This window comes from Muscardinus avellanarius (genome assembly GCF_963383645.1).
Source record: "Muscardinus avellanarius genome assembly, chromosome: 1".
In the NCBI taxonomy this organism is placed as follows: domain Eukaryota; kingdom Metazoa; phylum Chordata; class Mammalia; order Rodentia; family Gliridae; genus Muscardinus; species Muscardinus avellanarius.
The window spans coordinates 146,193,639-146,210,032 of record NC_137786.1 but is presented as its reverse complement, the minus strand read 5'-3'; the positions used below and the strand labels follow the sequence as shown (position 1 = coordinate 146,210,032).

General features: G+C 41.5%; 1 protein-coding gene across 1 annotated transcript in view; it reads right to left on the bottom strand.

The window, feature by feature from the left end:
* Window positions 1–6,275, bottom strand: part of ALKBH8 (alkB homolog 8, tRNA methyltransferase) — a gene marked incomplete at its 3' end in the record, with an annotated part of 61,879 nt that extends 55,604 nt beyond the window's left edge. The window contains exon 1 of the mRNA XM_080700837.1: window positions 6,241–6,275. Within this exon, the coding sequence (XP_080556963.1) occupies window positions 6,241–6,254 (14 nt within the window). The 5' untranslated portion in view covers window positions 6,255–6,275. The remainder of the gene's footprint in view (window positions 1–6,240) is intronic.
* Between the last annotated feature and the right edge of the window lie 10,119 nt (window positions 6,276–16,394).

Below are 16,394 nucleotides of genomic sequence, written 5' to 3'. Positions count from 1 at the left end.
TTTTTTTTTTTAATTTTCAAAATTGTTTTTATTTTTTTATTTTTTAACACAAATTTTTTATTGAACATAAATGGTATACATTTAAACTAGGTGCCCTCTCCCCCGTACCCCCATTTTCCCTTCCCCCCTGCCACCAAGATTGTCCAGGGTAACCATTCCATATTCATAATTTTACACATACTCAGATGTAGACCCTCATTAATCAAGTTCAGCCTTCCTCCTCCCCTATCTTTCCATTCAAACTTTGCGGGTATTTCCGCTCCATTATCTGGAGTCCCTCTGGTATCCTCTACGTTCCCTAGTTTGGGCATATTAGAGGAAACATATGTACCTTCTCCTTCTGTGCTTGGCTGATCTCACTTAACATAATGCTCTCCAGGACTTCTGAAACAGGGTCTCACTAAGTTGTGGAGGGCCCCACTAAGTAGCTGAGGCTGGCCACGAACCTGCAATCCTCCTGTGTCAGCCTCTCAAATTCTGGGAATACAACTGTGCACCACCACACCCAGCAATTTATATTTTTTATTTTTTATAAGATGTAATTTGTTATTGCAACTTTCAATTAGAAAAACAACCTAGAATGTACTTTTTATTTAGAGTATACTTTTTTTTCCTTTTTTGGTACTGAAGATTAAACCCAGGAGCATTCTACCTCTTAGCTATACCCCCAGCCCTATTTTATTTATTTTTTTATTTTGAGGTCCTGTTGAGAAAGTTTACTTGTGCTTATGTGTTGCAGTGTTGGGCCTATGCCCTCTTAAAGTAGCCTCAAGGGCTCTGGTCTAATTTCCAAGTTTTTGATCCATCTTGAGTTGACTTTTGTGCAGAGTGAGAAAGTGGGGTTTATTTCCATTTTTCTGCATACAGTTAGCCAGTTTTGCCAACACCATTTGTTAAAGAGGCTATCTTTTTTCCAGAGTGTTTTTGGCCCCTTTGTCAAAAATCAATTGGCTGTAAGTGTGTGGACTTGTTTCTGAATCTTCTATTCTGCTCCATTAATCTATGTATCTTTATTTGTGTGTGTGTGTGTGGTACTAGAGGTGGAACTCAGAGACTTTCTACCTCCAGGCTATACTCTCAGACCTATTTTATACTTTTATTTGGAAACAGGGTCTCAATAAGTTGCTGAGAGCCTCACTAAGTAGCTGAGGTTGGCTTCAAACCTGTGCAATCCTCCTGTCTCAGCCTCCCAAGCGTGGGGATTACAAGTGTGCACCACCATGCCCGGCTCTATGTATCTGTTTTTGTGCCATACCATGTTGTTGTTTTTTTTTTACTATGGCTTTTTAGTACAGTTTAAAGTCACTTATTGTGATTCCTCCTGCATGGTTTTTGTTGCGGAATACTACTTTGGCTAATTCTGAGTTTTTTGTTGTTCCATAACTGGCCTTGAACCTGCAATCCTCTTGTCTCAGCCTGTCAAGTACTGGGAATAAAGGCATGCACCACTGCCTGTGTAGAGAACACTTTTAATTGTAATTCACTATATGCAAATTACCTTTAGTTGATCAACACTAAGGCCTAAATAAATAGGGCGACCTTTTCTCTCTGCTCAGAAATAAGAACACAATAAAATTGTGTTACCACCTTATTTTAGTATGCCAATCATCCAATAGTTACTAAGTACTCCCAAAAGGGGAGTACTTATCCATCTTCCACTAGTACTTAGTGGAAGTACTTCCATTAGTACTTAGTACTAATCACTCCAAATCAGCATCCTACATCATGCTTTATCACAGTAACCAACTTTATTTTGTTCACAGATTTTGACACAATTTATGATGATTCACCTGTTAGCTTAACTCCACCATTATGATGTAAACTCCAAGAGAGCAGGAATGCTGGTATACAGTAGCTGCTCAGTAAATGTTTATTGAAGGAATATTAAATATATAAACACATGCATGCCTATTATGGTCTTGCACCTTACACAATCCAACTGTAACACACAGCATATGCTTTCAACAAGTTTATAAGTTACATAATGTAAACAAACACTAACCAAAGAATATGACTCATCTTTATACAATTAAATGTTAATGATATTGCCAGGTATGGTGGCGCACACTTTTATTTCCCGCACTTGGGAGGCAGAAACAGGAGGATCGCACAGATTCAAAGCCAGCCGCGCTGGCTTAAGAGACCCTGTTTCCAAATTAAAAAAAAAAAAAAGTATAAAATAGGTCTGGGAGTGTAGCCCGGAGGTAGAAGGGTTTCCAGGAACCCCAGTACCACCAAAAAAAAAAAAAAAAAAAAATGTTAATGATACAATCATTAGGTATGACATGAGTTAGAGAATAAAAAAGAAAAGATCAACATTAACTGGAAAAGTTGGGAAAATTTTAAACCAGAAGGGGTTCATGCTCAGTAGTGAAAGATAAAATACCACAGAATTACATGAAAAAGATATGTAATGAGATAATAAAGAACAGAAGCTAAACTATAAACAGTTATGTCTGGCAAAGACAGTGTGATGTAGACATAATATTTTTGGAGCAGAGGAAGTTTGCTGACTCTCCAATACTACTCTCTGTACACTTTAGTCTTCAAAATTAACAAATTAAATTTAGAGGGTTAAATAAAATTATATTTCAAATTAGCTCACTAACAGCTAGTCAAAATTAATTACTAGTCTCTACATATATAAAAGAAGATCCAGGCGTGATGGTGGGACATGGTGGTGCATGCTTGTAATCCCAGCACTTGGGAGGCTGAGAAATGAGGATCCTAGTTCTTGGACAGCCTCAGCTACTTAGTGAGGCCCTTTGAAACTTAGTGAGACCTGTGACCCTGTTTCAAGATAAAAAATAAAAAATAAAATAGGGCTGGGGGTGTAACTTAGAGGTAGTACCACAAAGAAGAAGAAGAAGAAGAAGAAGAAGAAGAAGAAGAAGAAGAAGAAGAAGAAGAAGAAGAGAGGAGGAGGAGGAGGAGGAGGAGGAGGAGGAGGAGGAGGAGGAGGAGGAGGAGGAGGAAGAGAAGGAGGAGGAAGAGGAGGAGGAGGAGGAGGAAGAAGAAGAAGAGGAGGAGGAGGAGGAGGAGGAGGAAGAGGAAGAGAAGGAGGAGGAAGAGGAGGAGGAGGAGGAGGAAGAAGAAGAAGAGGAGGAGGAGGAGGAGGAGGAGGAGAAGGAGGAGGAGGAGGAAGAGGAGGAGGAAAGAGAAGAATGGCAAGTCTATTGAAATGCTAGCAGTTCAGCTTCCTAGAGCACAGGGCACTGGTGATAGGAGGTGATACCAACAAGGTGGGCTGCCTAAACAGCACAGTAGGGAGGTGAGAGAGAAGACCTGCAATGACCCAGCATGGCAAGTAGAGATGCTGGCCTGATCTACACTAGAGGCACGAAAGAAAGGAAATAGAGGGATGAGAAGAGTGAAGGAAATGTTGAGATAGGATCAAGAGGCCTCGGTTACTACTCAGATGTGAAAAAAAGAGGGACCAAAGATCACTTATAAACAGGATAGAGTCTAAGTAATTTAGAGACCAATATGTCATTTCCAAACTAAAAACTCAGGAAGAAGGTTGGAAAGGGCCTTTCCAGAAGGGAGGAAATGAATCAGATTTAGGTATGGCTTGTTTATCCTGCTGAGGAGCCATTCAGCAATGTCTGTCTGGCAGGTGACAATATGAAATGTCTCCTAGGAAAAGGTCTGAGGTTAGAAAACTATAGAAGTCATCATCAGAGAGGAGAGGATAACTAACTCAGTATTTCTAACGCCGCAGTAATTATAACTATTCCATTACCTGCACCTTCCATTGGACTATGAGCCCTTTGTGGGATTAAATCACACTTTTCTTAGTTAGCCCAGAGCCTCCTTTGGTAGTATGAAGCAATATAACACAGTATTGAGAAGTCCATGTTGAATTCTTAGCTCCACCACTTACTAGCTATATGAACCGGACTGAGTTAGTTATATGTCTCTGTGCTTCACTTTCTGTAAAGATGGATAAGGATAATAATCATAGTGCCTCTCACAGCTTTCCTAGAAGAATTAATGTACCTATTATATTACTGTTAATTTTCAGAAGAGCTAGATCAGACTGGTTTAACAAAACAAAAAACAGGAGGGGGTCATCAAAAGAGCTATTTAACAGCCATTTCCTTCCAAGATCTCCATCTTTGAAACAGCAGCTTTGCAGTACATCTTAGAAAACAAGGGATGAGCGTACTTCAAACTTTTCTTCTTAATGCCTCACAGGAGTAAGGACCGTAAAATGGAAGAAATAAAAAAGAAAATATGTTGGATACATCTTTTTAAAAGCCACTAAGTCTAGCACCAGCAGATGGAGCCTCTAAGCCACATTTTGGTCCTCCCCTTTTTCCTCCTTCCCCTAGTTATACAGCTCTACTGCATGTGAAGAAAGGGAGATCCAGATAACATTTTAGGCTTGTTTACCTCCATTCCGGTGGCTCAGTAATGTGATGGCCCAGCAGATCTAAGTTATGTCAATAAGAAATAGGCTAATACCAGCTGCTGAGGTCTGGAGGTGTCGGCGTTCTATTAAGGCCACTGCCCTATCCAGGGAGGTTTCCACTATTACAGATTCTTAGATGCACTTTGCCATGTTATAGGAGTAAGGTCACTAGCCATGCTAGGTTCAATTTAGCCACCCTTTGCCTGAACACATTCTCTGTAGGACAAAAAGAGTCCTGCTCTGCGACTTGCTTTCTAGCAAGTTTAACTCCCCGTACATCCTACTCATCCCCATGGCAATAGTAGTATATGTGTACATCCTCTCTTTGAACAGAGTTTATTATGAATCAAGCAGTAGAGACAAAACAATACTGCGTCTATGTGTAAATTACACAATAGCGATGATTAGAAAGAACCTAAATTTCTATCCAATGAGGCCTAATTTTAAAGGATAGCACAGGTATATACAGTATACATATAAATCTTTTGAACACACAAAAATTGGTAATTATAGGTTGCCTTCAGGGAGGGGAAATGAGTAGGTGAGTACAGGAATGCAAGAGCGCTTTCCTTTTTCATGACTTATGAATTTAGTAGGTATTCAAATTGCATTATTTAAAAAGTAAAGGCTTTAAAACCAAGAAAAGTTCACCCTATCATTTATCATATCATCCCTTTTTAATTCATCGAAGTACACTTTCTATACTCAATCATTTGTTAATTCTGTCTTCTTCCTACAACTTAATAGAAAGTCTACTCCCCAGAATAGAGATTTTGTCTTTATTGTTCACCAGGTGGCGCTCAACACCTAAAGAGAATCTAATACCGGTGCAGCCACTGAGTTTGGAGGCCTTCTTCACCGTTTTCATTCATAACTGGGGTCTCTCTCTCTCTCTCTCTCTCTCTCTCTCTCTCTCTCTCTCTCTCTCTCTCTCTCTCTCTCTCTCCCTCTCTCTCTCTCTCTCTCTCACACACACACACACACACGCACACACACACTCTCTGTTTCACTCTGTTTCTCTCTCTGTGTTTCACACACACACACACACACACGCTCTCTCTCTCTCTCTCTCTCTCTCTCTCTCTCTCTCTCTCTCTCTCTCTCCCTCCCTCCCTCCCTCCCTCTCTCTCTGTTTCACTCACTCTCTCTCTCTCTCTCTCTCTGTTTCTTTCTCTCTCTCTCTCTCTCTCTCTCTCTCTCTCTCTCTCTCTCTCCCTCTCTCTCTCTCTCTCTCTCTCTCTCATTATAATTACTGGTTTGTGTGCCGAGCTCACTCAGAACACCATCAGAACCTGAGGGACTGGATGCCTGACATACAGCTGCCGGTGTTCAATGGAAGGGATCGACGCCACAGGCTGACACCAGCACACTCAAGGGGCACAGGGGCTGCTCAAAGAGGAGCTCAGGAAGCCGCGGGCCGCCAGCTGCGCCTCTGCTTCCCGAGTGGACACTGGGAGAAAAGCCCTCGAGGCCCCGGAATAACACGTCCCGGGAGGCGACTGCCGGCCTCCGACACCAAAGAAAGCAGGTTGACACAGACACCACGCGAGCACCCGTGCCAAACACGCACACGCGCAGCCTAAACACTAAGAGAACCCACCACACGGACACCCGGCAGCCCAGAGCCTCCCCAGGAGCTCCGCCTAGATCCTCCCGACGCCAGCGAGGCCGATCGAGAAGACCAGAGAGGCTGACAAGAGGAGAGGGAGAGGTGCCACACACCTCCGCCTCGCCCCGCCAGGCTCCACCGCCCGAGGGCTCTCCTCCTCGCGGGCCTCTCCAGTCCAGCCCCAGAAAGTCTTGAAAAGACTTTGCAGCGCGCTTACCTGGGCGCGGCCATGTTGGAGACCAGTAGACTACATTTCCCAGGAGCCCACGGGACGGAGGTCGTGATCCCACAATCCCCTGCGCTCCAGAGCCCTGCATTAACCCTTTCTCTGCCTCATGTCTTTGTAATCTATAACAATGAAAAATCAATTGTCTTATTTGAGTAAGCAACGGTAGGGGTAATGGTAGCGGTAGTGGTAAGTGTCGCTTAATTTTATTAGTCGCTCCTCTGACGAGGTCAGACAAGTAGAGTCCTTTAAGTGCATCAATAAGTGTCCCCAACCATAGAGTCAATATCTTTGCCTGGATTATTTTGTTTGTTCTCGTTTGGTTTTGTGGCACTGAGGATTGAATCCGGGGGCATTCTACCTCTGGGCTGCAATTCCAGTCCTTTTTATTTTTATTTTATTGTGAAACAAGGTCTTGCTCAGTTACTGAGGATTTCACCAATGCTTGCTGGGGCTGTCCTCAAACCTGCAATCCTCTTGTCTCAGCCTCCCAAGTACAGAAATTTCAGGTGTGTGACACCACGCCCAACTTGCCCTGATTCTTATTAGAGCATTAGAGAAGATCTTGGGGTAGGCACGAGGGAAAGAAGTGACTGCAATGCAGAGTAATAGGAAGATGGATGCAAGAATGTTGAAAGAGGCAAGACAGAAAAGGCAGGCTGCTACTAAATTATTAGAACAAACACCCATTCTGTTCTGTAGACCTGAGGGTTCTCAGAAAGATTGGGAAAATGGAGTAATATGATCAGCATTTTCTGCAGAAGGTGGGAGGAAAGACTAGAAGACAGACAGCTGTTGCACTAGTAAAGTGAAAGGTGAAGTATGAACTGGACACAGCACAGGTAGAGGGAAAGAAGAAACAGCTGGCAGAAGATCGGAAATAAGACAAGGAGAGGGTGAAGGTAGCAATTATTCCTACCCTAATGTTTTTTGTGACATAAATATTATAATTGTTCTCCCTGCTTTGGCGAAAAAGCTATTTGAGTGCAGGGAAGGAATCTCAGAAGACGGGGGAGAAATCGCCTTCCTAGAATGGGGATACAGTGGCCCATCAGCACCCACCACATGGACTACGAGAAAAGGTTAAGACTGACTGGCCAGGCAAAGTGGCACTAAAGAGTGTTGTTGAGTGAGAGGATGATTTATGATGAGGAAAGGTTAGGAGAGAAAAGAACAGAAGCTGGGGGGCGGCTAGGCAGCCTTTGCTGTAGTCCAGGACAGAAACGGTGAGACCAAAATGTTACGGATTGGGAGAATATGGTTTGGGAAACTGTTCCCGGGAATCCCTGCTAAGGTCCTGGACACACTTTCCCCCAACCCATAACAAAAGCCAAAATGACCAAAAACAGAAAATTGCCGCGGGTTCTTGTCCTAAGCTAAGAATAAATATGCATAGCTTGGACAGTTGCTGAAGATTTAAAGAAGTTTATTAGAAAGATAGAAATACAGAAAATAGAAATACAGCCCCATGCCAAAATGGCATGGGGGGGTGACTCGAAATGAATACACCAAAGGGATTACATGTGGACCGGACTTTTATACCCATGACCTCCATCTTGTTTGCGTGGCTCTGATGTAGTGAACGTCCCTGTAAGGTACCTCCCCGTAACCCTGAAAGGTACCTCCCCCAGCAAGGTGTGGCAAGGTGTCTTCTTTCATGAAGGGCAAGGTCAAACCCTGCTCCCTCCTCCCTAGATCATCATGTAGATCTGTCTTTAGATAAAAGCCTAGTTCTCCTCTCTTAAGATCTGTCTTTAGATAGAGAAAGGCCTAGTTCTCCTCTCCTATTGACTGGTTAATTACTTTGAGCTAGGTTAATTTACATTGGAATAGCTACCTATTTTAGGCAGAAATCAAGTCCTTTCTTTACCCATGTCTGCCGCCATTTTGACACAACTATTTTGAAATATGCCAATTATTTTCTTTTGAAATATATTAATCAGAGCTTTCCCAAATCTTCCTAGGCCATTCCAATACTGGTACACAAAACAGAATCGTGAAGAGGGTGAGTCAGGGGCAAGCTGTAGAGATGAGATGAGGCAGAAAGGCAAACGTGGTCAGTCTCCCCCACTGCAATCTTGCTTCTGATGCTTTCAGAAGCACCCCAATAGAAATGTCTGCAATGATGGAAATGTTTTATAACCTGATCTGGTCAGTATGGTAGATACTAGCAACATGTGGCTTTTGTGTTACAGATTGGGAAACTGTCCCCAGGGATCTTTGTTAGACCCCTGGGAATAATTTCCCGAAAACTCACCAAAGAAACAAAAAAACAGAAAAACAGAAAAAGAGAGAAAGATAGAAATACAGAGAATAGAAATACAGCCCCATGCCAAAATGGCATGGGGGGGTGGTGACTCGAAATGAATACACCAAAGGGCTTACACGTGGACTCGGCCTTTTATACCCATGACCTCCATCTTGTTTGCGTGACTCTGATGTAGTGAACCTCCCTATAAGGTACCTCCCCTTACCCTCTAAGGTACCTCCCCTAGCAAGGTGTGGTGAGGTGTCTCCTTTCATGAAGGTCGACCCCTCCTACCATCTTAGCTAGCTTATCCAATCATGTAGATCTGTCTTTAGAGAAAGGCCTAGTTCTCTCTTAAGATCTCTCTTTAGAGACAGGCCTAGTTCTCCTCTCCTACTGACTGGTTAATTACTTTGAGCTAGGTTAATTTACATTGGAATAGCTGCCTATTTTAGGCAGAAATCAAGTTCTTTCTTTACCCATGTATGCCGCCATTTTGACACAACTATTTTGAAATATATTAATAATCATAGCTTTCCCAAATCTTCCTAGGCCGTTCCCAATACTGGTACATTTTGAATATCTTAAATGTGGCCAGCACAACTAATAAACTAAACTGTGGGTACTACATTTTTATTTAGTTTTAATCCAGTTACAGTTAAATAGCATTATGGGACAGTGGATGCCAAATTGGACAACACTGTTAAAAAAATCACCTGAGCTTCTATTGACCAAACTCCAATACTTCATCTCAGTAGGTGTTCTCCTGAAGGTGCTGAAGCTCTTAAAACTTGACTTTCTAAGTGTCTGTGAAACTACTCTCTTTTAATTCTTGTTATATATTTTGATCACTTGCTTTCAGAGTTTTATTTTTTTTTTTACTACCTTTCCTCCTACTGTTCATAATTAAACACAAGAAATCCCTCGGGTGTATGTTTGACCATTTTCTCTTATTCTGTAGTGTTTCCCTGTCTGCCCATCTCCTGGATTTTACAAAGATTTTATCCATCACTCCCTCGTGTTTGTCTTCAGACTTCCCTTTAAGAAGCAGTGTGGATGCCATGTGGTAGCCTGTGCTTGTGATCCCAGTACTTGAGAAGTTGAGACAGGAGGATTAGAGGTTTAGCATGGCCCTCTGCAACTTAGTATGACTGTTTCAAGAAAAAAAAAGGGGGGGTGGTGGAGCTGGGAGTATAGCTCAGAGGTAGACTGCTCCTGGGTTCAATCCCCAGTAACAAAAAGCAGGAGCAGCAGGAGCAGCAACAGCGTGGTCTAGTGAAAAGAGTATGGACCTTGGCATATGACCTGAAGTAGAAACCGCAAAAAAGAATTTACCTTTTGGGAATGAGGTGGTAATTTAATAAAATACACTATACACAGTAGCTATTGAGTCATTAGTAAATCCTTTTCTCTTCTCCTGACGTTCAGACCCACATTTCCTGCTATCTACTGCACATCTCTGCTTGTAGCCCTAGGAAAAGATAGGTACATATAAAATTTTAAGCACTGATAATGTAACTCAGGGGTAGGGCTCTTGCCTAGGATGTGCAAGGCCCTGAGTCTGATCCTTAGTCCTAAAAAAAAATTAAAAATGCAAGCAATTCTTTGTATGCAGCAGGCCCTTATCTTTTCTTGGAGTATTGCACAGACCATTTGTCCCAGAGAAGATGACTCCCTGAGTGGTTTTCAGCTACACTGAGACCATGTTTTATTCATTTCATAACCCCAGTGTCTTTCAGAGTCTTGTAATAATAGGAACTTAATAAAGTGAACTAAACTGAAAAGAATTGAATTTGAAGATAGAATTCATTTTTGCCTATGCCAACATCTTTACATGGTGATCTATAATAATTTTTTCAAAGTTATTGAGTACTGACCTAATGACTCTTTTTAGTAAAACTCTAATCTCATCTTCATGAGTTGAGTACTCTGTCTGATGTGCAGTGGTTGGCATGATTTTTCTATATAAAAGACACGATAATATTTTCAGCCTTGTGGCCACATTTTTTAATAAACCCTTTAAAATGTAAAAAAAAAAATTCTTAGCTCCTCCTATATATGCCCACCGAATTTGGCAGTAGTATAGTTTGCCAACCCCTGGACCCTCTTCTTGACCTCTGAGATTGAGAGAATAGGCTAAAGTAAAGCTGTTAATGACTCATCACTGAGGATATTATGCATTATAATGCAGTATGCATAAATTTAACCAACTGTCCAACACTACATTTTTTATTTTTATTTTTAATTTTTTTTTTTTCAGTATCGAGGATGGAACCCAGGGGCATTCAACCTCTGAGCTACACCCCCAGTCCTATTTTTTAATCTTTTTATTTTTTGAAACAGGGTCTCATTGAGTTGCAAAGGGCCTTGCTAAGTAACTGAGACCGCCATCCTCCCGAATGCTGAAATTACAAGCGTGCACCACCACACCCGGCCCAACACTACATTTTATGTATTTATTTTCATAAACACTGGAGCTGTGTTTATTGCCAGGATGCTTTTTTTAAAGTTTTTTTTTTTTTTATTATTGAAAATGGTATACATTTAAACTGTGCTTGGTACCCTCGCCCCCCACTGTTTTCCCTTACCCCCCTCCCAACAATGAGTGCCCAGGTTAACCATGCTATATTCATACTTTTACACATATTTGAATGTAGCTCCTTCATTAATCAACCTCAGCCTTCTTCCTCTCCTACCCTTCCATTCTAGCTTTGCTGAGGTTTCCCCTCCATTATCTGGAGTCCCTTTGGTATTCCCAATGCTCCCTAGTGTGGGCATATTAGAGAAAATATATGTCCCTTCTCTTTTTGTGCTTGGCTGGTCTCACTTAACGTAATGTTCTCCAGGTCTTTCCATCTTCTTGCGAATGCCATGATTTTGTTCTTCTTTATTGCTGAGTAGAATTCCATTGTGTGTATTTCCCATAATTTTGCAATGCATTCATCTGTTGATGGAGACCTGGGTTGGTTCCATATTTTGGCTATTATGAATTGTGCTGCTATGAACATAGGTATGCATATGTTGCTGTGGTTCTCTGATTTCAACCCCTTTGGAAAAATACCGAGGAGTGCTAGAGCTGACACTACATTTTAAAGCATTGGAAAGTAGAGTTCCAAGCCGGGTGTGCTGGTGCATGCCTATTATTCTAATATTTGGGAGGCTAAGACAGAAAGATTGCAAGTTCAATATCAGTCTCAGCCATTTAGTGAAACCCAGTTGGGCTTGGTGGCCTACACTTGTAATCCCAGTACTTGGGAGGCTGAGACAGGATCGCAGGTTCACAGCCAGCCTCAGCTACCTAGTGAGACCCTGTTTCAAAATAAAGGATAAAAATAATAGGGCTGGGAGTATAGCTCAGAGAGAGAATTCCCCTTGGTTCAATCCTCAGTACTGTAAAAAATTAGCAAGACCCTATTTCAAAATAAATAAAAAAGAAAAAGTGCTGGGGATGTAGCTTGGAGGCAAAATGCCCTGGCTTTAATCCCCAGTACCAAGAAGAAAAAAAGAAAAAGAAAATAGTTCCAGAAATAAGGGCAAGGAGCAACATATTATTTTAAATTGTTTTCAGCTGACAGTAATAGATAACTGAGACAACTAAACAAATAGTTATTTTTTTCCCAAATGAGAAACCAATAGGACCAAGGCAAGTACTGCCATGGTTCAGCGGCTCAGTGATGTCTCTCGAGCTTCTGCTCCACCACCAGCTTTGGTCTATAGACATTTTATAGTGTGTGTGTGTGTGTGTGTGTGTGTGTGTGTGTGTGTGTGTGTGTGTTTTACTGGGGATTGAACTCAGGGCCATTCTACCTCTGAGATATACCCCAGCACTATTTTTAATCTTTATTTTGAAATAAGATTTCACTAAGTTCCTGAGGGCCACACTAAGTTGCTGAGATTGGCTACAATCTACAATACTCCTTTCTCAGGCTCCCAAGTACTAGGATTACAGATGTGTGCCACCACATCTGGCTTTATATTTATTCTTAATATCTCCTGGTTACAAGGTGGATGCCACAGCTCCAACTATCTTGTCACCGTACTAATATCCTTAACTGGAAAAAGAGTAGCAGTGTCCCCATATTTTCATGCAGGAAATGAAGCTCCCAAGACTTCTCTTGTTTTTTGTTTGTTTGCTTTTAACTACCTATGAATTGCATTCTCTAGGAGGCAGAAGAATGGGCCCCATAGACTTTTTTCTCTCTAATTCCCACAACCCATTAAAGATGTGTATGTAATTAAGTTTAAGATAATATCTTAGATTATTCAAAGATCCAATATAACTACATTAAAACAAAAGTAGTAAGAAGGATTCCAAGTGTGATGAAGCCAACACTGTTACTGAGATGTAAGGGTCTACACGCCAGGACTGGAGAAAGACCTACAGCTAGGTAGAGGCCACCCGCAGTTGACAGTCAAAAAGGAAAGAGGACCTCATCCTCTAACAACAAAGAGCTAGGTTCTATCAACAACCTACATAAGTTTGGAAGCAGATCCCTCCCTGAGAATCCTGATAAGAAGCCAGCCAGTCACTATCTTGATTTTGCCTTTAGGAAACAGCACAGAGAAATCAACTGAACCACCCTAACTTTTAACCTGCAGAACTGTGGAATAATACATTTGTACAACTGTTAAAATTGTGGCGATTTGTTACAGCAGCAGTAGAAAACTAAAACACATGCTTACTCCAGACCCATCACTAGGTAAGGGGAGCAGAATTATCATGATTGTTTTAAGGCCCACTGTGATTTTCTGTATGGGGCTGGTGTGCAACTTACTCTCCCAGACAGCACAAGACTGTAATTGGCCAGGCATGGTGGCTCATGCAGATAATCTCAGTACTTGGTTGTCTAAGACAGGAGGATTGTAGGTTTGAGTCCAGCCTCAGCATCTTAGCAAGGCCATCATGCAACTTGGATCCTGTTTCAAAATAAAAAGTAAATAATAAAGAAAAAATAGGGCTGGGGATATAGCTCTGAAGTAAAATGTCCCCTAAGTTCGATCCCCAGATCTAATTAATTAATTAATTAATTAGGTCAGAATTGATTATTCTCTGTCTAAGGGGGGGGGTAGGAAGAGGGTTTTGAGGCATTTCCCGAGAGAGAAAGGTTAGCTCTAGAGGTATTTTGAGGAATGAATATATAGGAACCAATGAGAGGGAGGGAATCACAAGTGAGTCCAATATTAGCAAATCTCATCCTGAAGCCAGCTGCACGGTGAATCTAAACTCTGGTGACTGCAGTGAGAGACTGAGGAGTCCCTGCCTTCTCCTCACCCTCAGGATGGAGGTCCTACCTTGGTATGGTGCTGCTGACAATATTGGGCCCTGATTTTTAAAAATTGAATTCTATTAGCAAGAAAAAAGGAAGAAATTTGTTGAGGAGACAGTCAACAGTGTGTTCCATGAGGGAGTTGAATGATTATTTCTGGCCAGATTATCATAATGGTATCTGTCTCAAAACTGAAGAGAAAGGGGTATTAGAGGGATGAGCATGCTCATCAACCAATACAGCACCCAAAAGTAGAATTCTAACAGCCATTGGAGTCTATTTCCAGACTCTTCAATTAAAAAAAAAATTGAGACTTCCGGGAAGATGGCGACCGAGAAAAGCGGGGCTTAAGAGCCCCGCTAAAAACCAATCTCCATTACCACAAAATCAGCGCCTTTCATAGCCAGAAAACACCATCACCAGAGAAACAAAAAAATCACCAGGCTCCAGAGAGAAAGCAGACTGAGAACAGAGCTCAGAGCAACAGAGGAGATAACTGGCCTCACGCCCAAGGATGCGGCAGCAGCGCCATACTGCCGGCGGCAGCGGCGACTTCACCGGACGGCTACAACAAGCCGAGGTGAGCCGCTGCAGAACAGCCAGGTGGGATTTCTCGGCGCAGGTAAAATCTAAAGCTCCCAGTGGCTGAGCTCAGCACACGCCGCAGGGATTCAGAGTGGAAATCAAAACCAAGAAGAAATACGCCAGCCTCACAGCTGAGGGCGTGGCAGCGGCGCCATATTGCCACCAGCGGCAGCAGCAGAGAATTCACCGAATCCAGTATAGCTACATCTGCGTACTCAAGAACAGTGAGTCAAATTGCAGGCCACAAGGAGAAATACCAGTACTGTACTCCCTGGGACTTGACCCAGTTGGGGAGGGGCGGTGGCAGAGATATCACACCATAGGAGAACGTGCAACCTGGCACCCCCCACAGTCTAAAGCAGCCTCTACCGACTCTCTGGGTCGGAGACTCTGTGATACAACCCAGCAAAGGAGTAGTGGGGTCTGAGATACTACTGACTCGAGATCCAGAACACCTTAAGTGAAGTTGTAGTGACCCAAGGGAAGAACCCAGAGAAGGAACAAACTTCCAAAATCATGGGAAAGAGGAATAATACTAGAGCAATGAATGCCCACAACCCCACAACATCAAAACCTGATAAAACAGAAAACCAGAGATTTCTAGAAGATCAAATCAGGAAAATAACTGTAGAAATAATAGAGGTGCTTCAAAAAGAACTCAGAGAGAGCCAAAAAGAGATAAAGGATGCAATTAATGAAGTAAAGGCCTCAATTCAAAGCACAAACAACCGATTAGACCACATGGAGAACAGAATCTCACTCTTAGAAGATGATCATTCCAAAAATGAATGCATAGTTTCTAATCTAGGAAAAAATATCTGACAGCGGGAATCTGATATTGAAGAAATATGGGCCCATTTTAAGAGAGCTAACCTAAGAATAATTGGAATAGAGGAGGGAAAAGAAAGTGAAACCAAAGGGATCAACAATCTCTTCAAGGAAGTAATAGCAGAAAATCTTCCAAACATAGAGCAAGAGGTCGATACACAGGTCCAGGAAACTTATAGAACTCCCTTTAGACAGGATCGGAGAAGAGGATCCCCACGCCACATAATTGTCAAAATGACCAATGTGGAAGCCAAGCAGAGAATCTTAAAGGCAACAAAAACAAAGGGCCAAGTGACATTCAGAGGCAAACCAATTAGAATCACTCCAGACTTCCCAAACCAAGTCATGAGAGCCAGAAGGGCTTGGAGTAACATATTCCAAACTCTGAAAGAAAACAACTTCCAGCCAAAAATTTCCTACCCAGCAAAACTTTCTATCAAATTAGATGGAGAAATAAGAAGCTTCCATGACAAACAGAAACTGAAGGAATTTTTGTCTTCAAAACCAGCGCTAGAGAAAATACTCAAAGAGATTAACTACAAAGAAGAAATAGGTAACACACACCAGAACCACAGAAACAAGAGTTTCCATCCAACAGTCAACTAAGATTGGTTATCTGTGGAGATTCATTACTTATGTTAGTCTTTTACCTATCTCTAAATGGTATTGTTTGCCTTTATTGTTGTTAATTTTTAGGATTTCTAGTTGGAATATTAATATACCTTCAGATATAGCATTTGGAAATATTTTATCCCATTCTATTAGTAACTGTTAACTATGTTTACATTGTCTTTGGATATACAATATTTTTTTTTTTATTTTTTAGGGAGTTTGTATACTCTTCTGTTGCCTGTGCCATTGAAATCATATCCAAGAAATCACTGCCAATTTCAATGTTGTGAGGTTTTATGACCCAGATTTTCTTCTAAAAGTTTATAGTCTTAAGATTTATATTTAGGTCTTTTATCTATTTTGAGTTAATATTTGTATATGGGATTAGGTAGGGGTCCAACTTTATTCTTTTCCATGTAATTATTATGTTTCAACAATATTTAGTTAAAATATTATTATTTCTACCACCAAATGTTCATGGAAACCTTGTCAAAAAAACTTGACAATATAGGGAAGAGTTTAGCTCTAGGCTTTTATTTAACTCCAATGGTTTATATATCTGCCTTTAGAATAGTACTACACTGTTTCAATTATTGTAGCTTTAT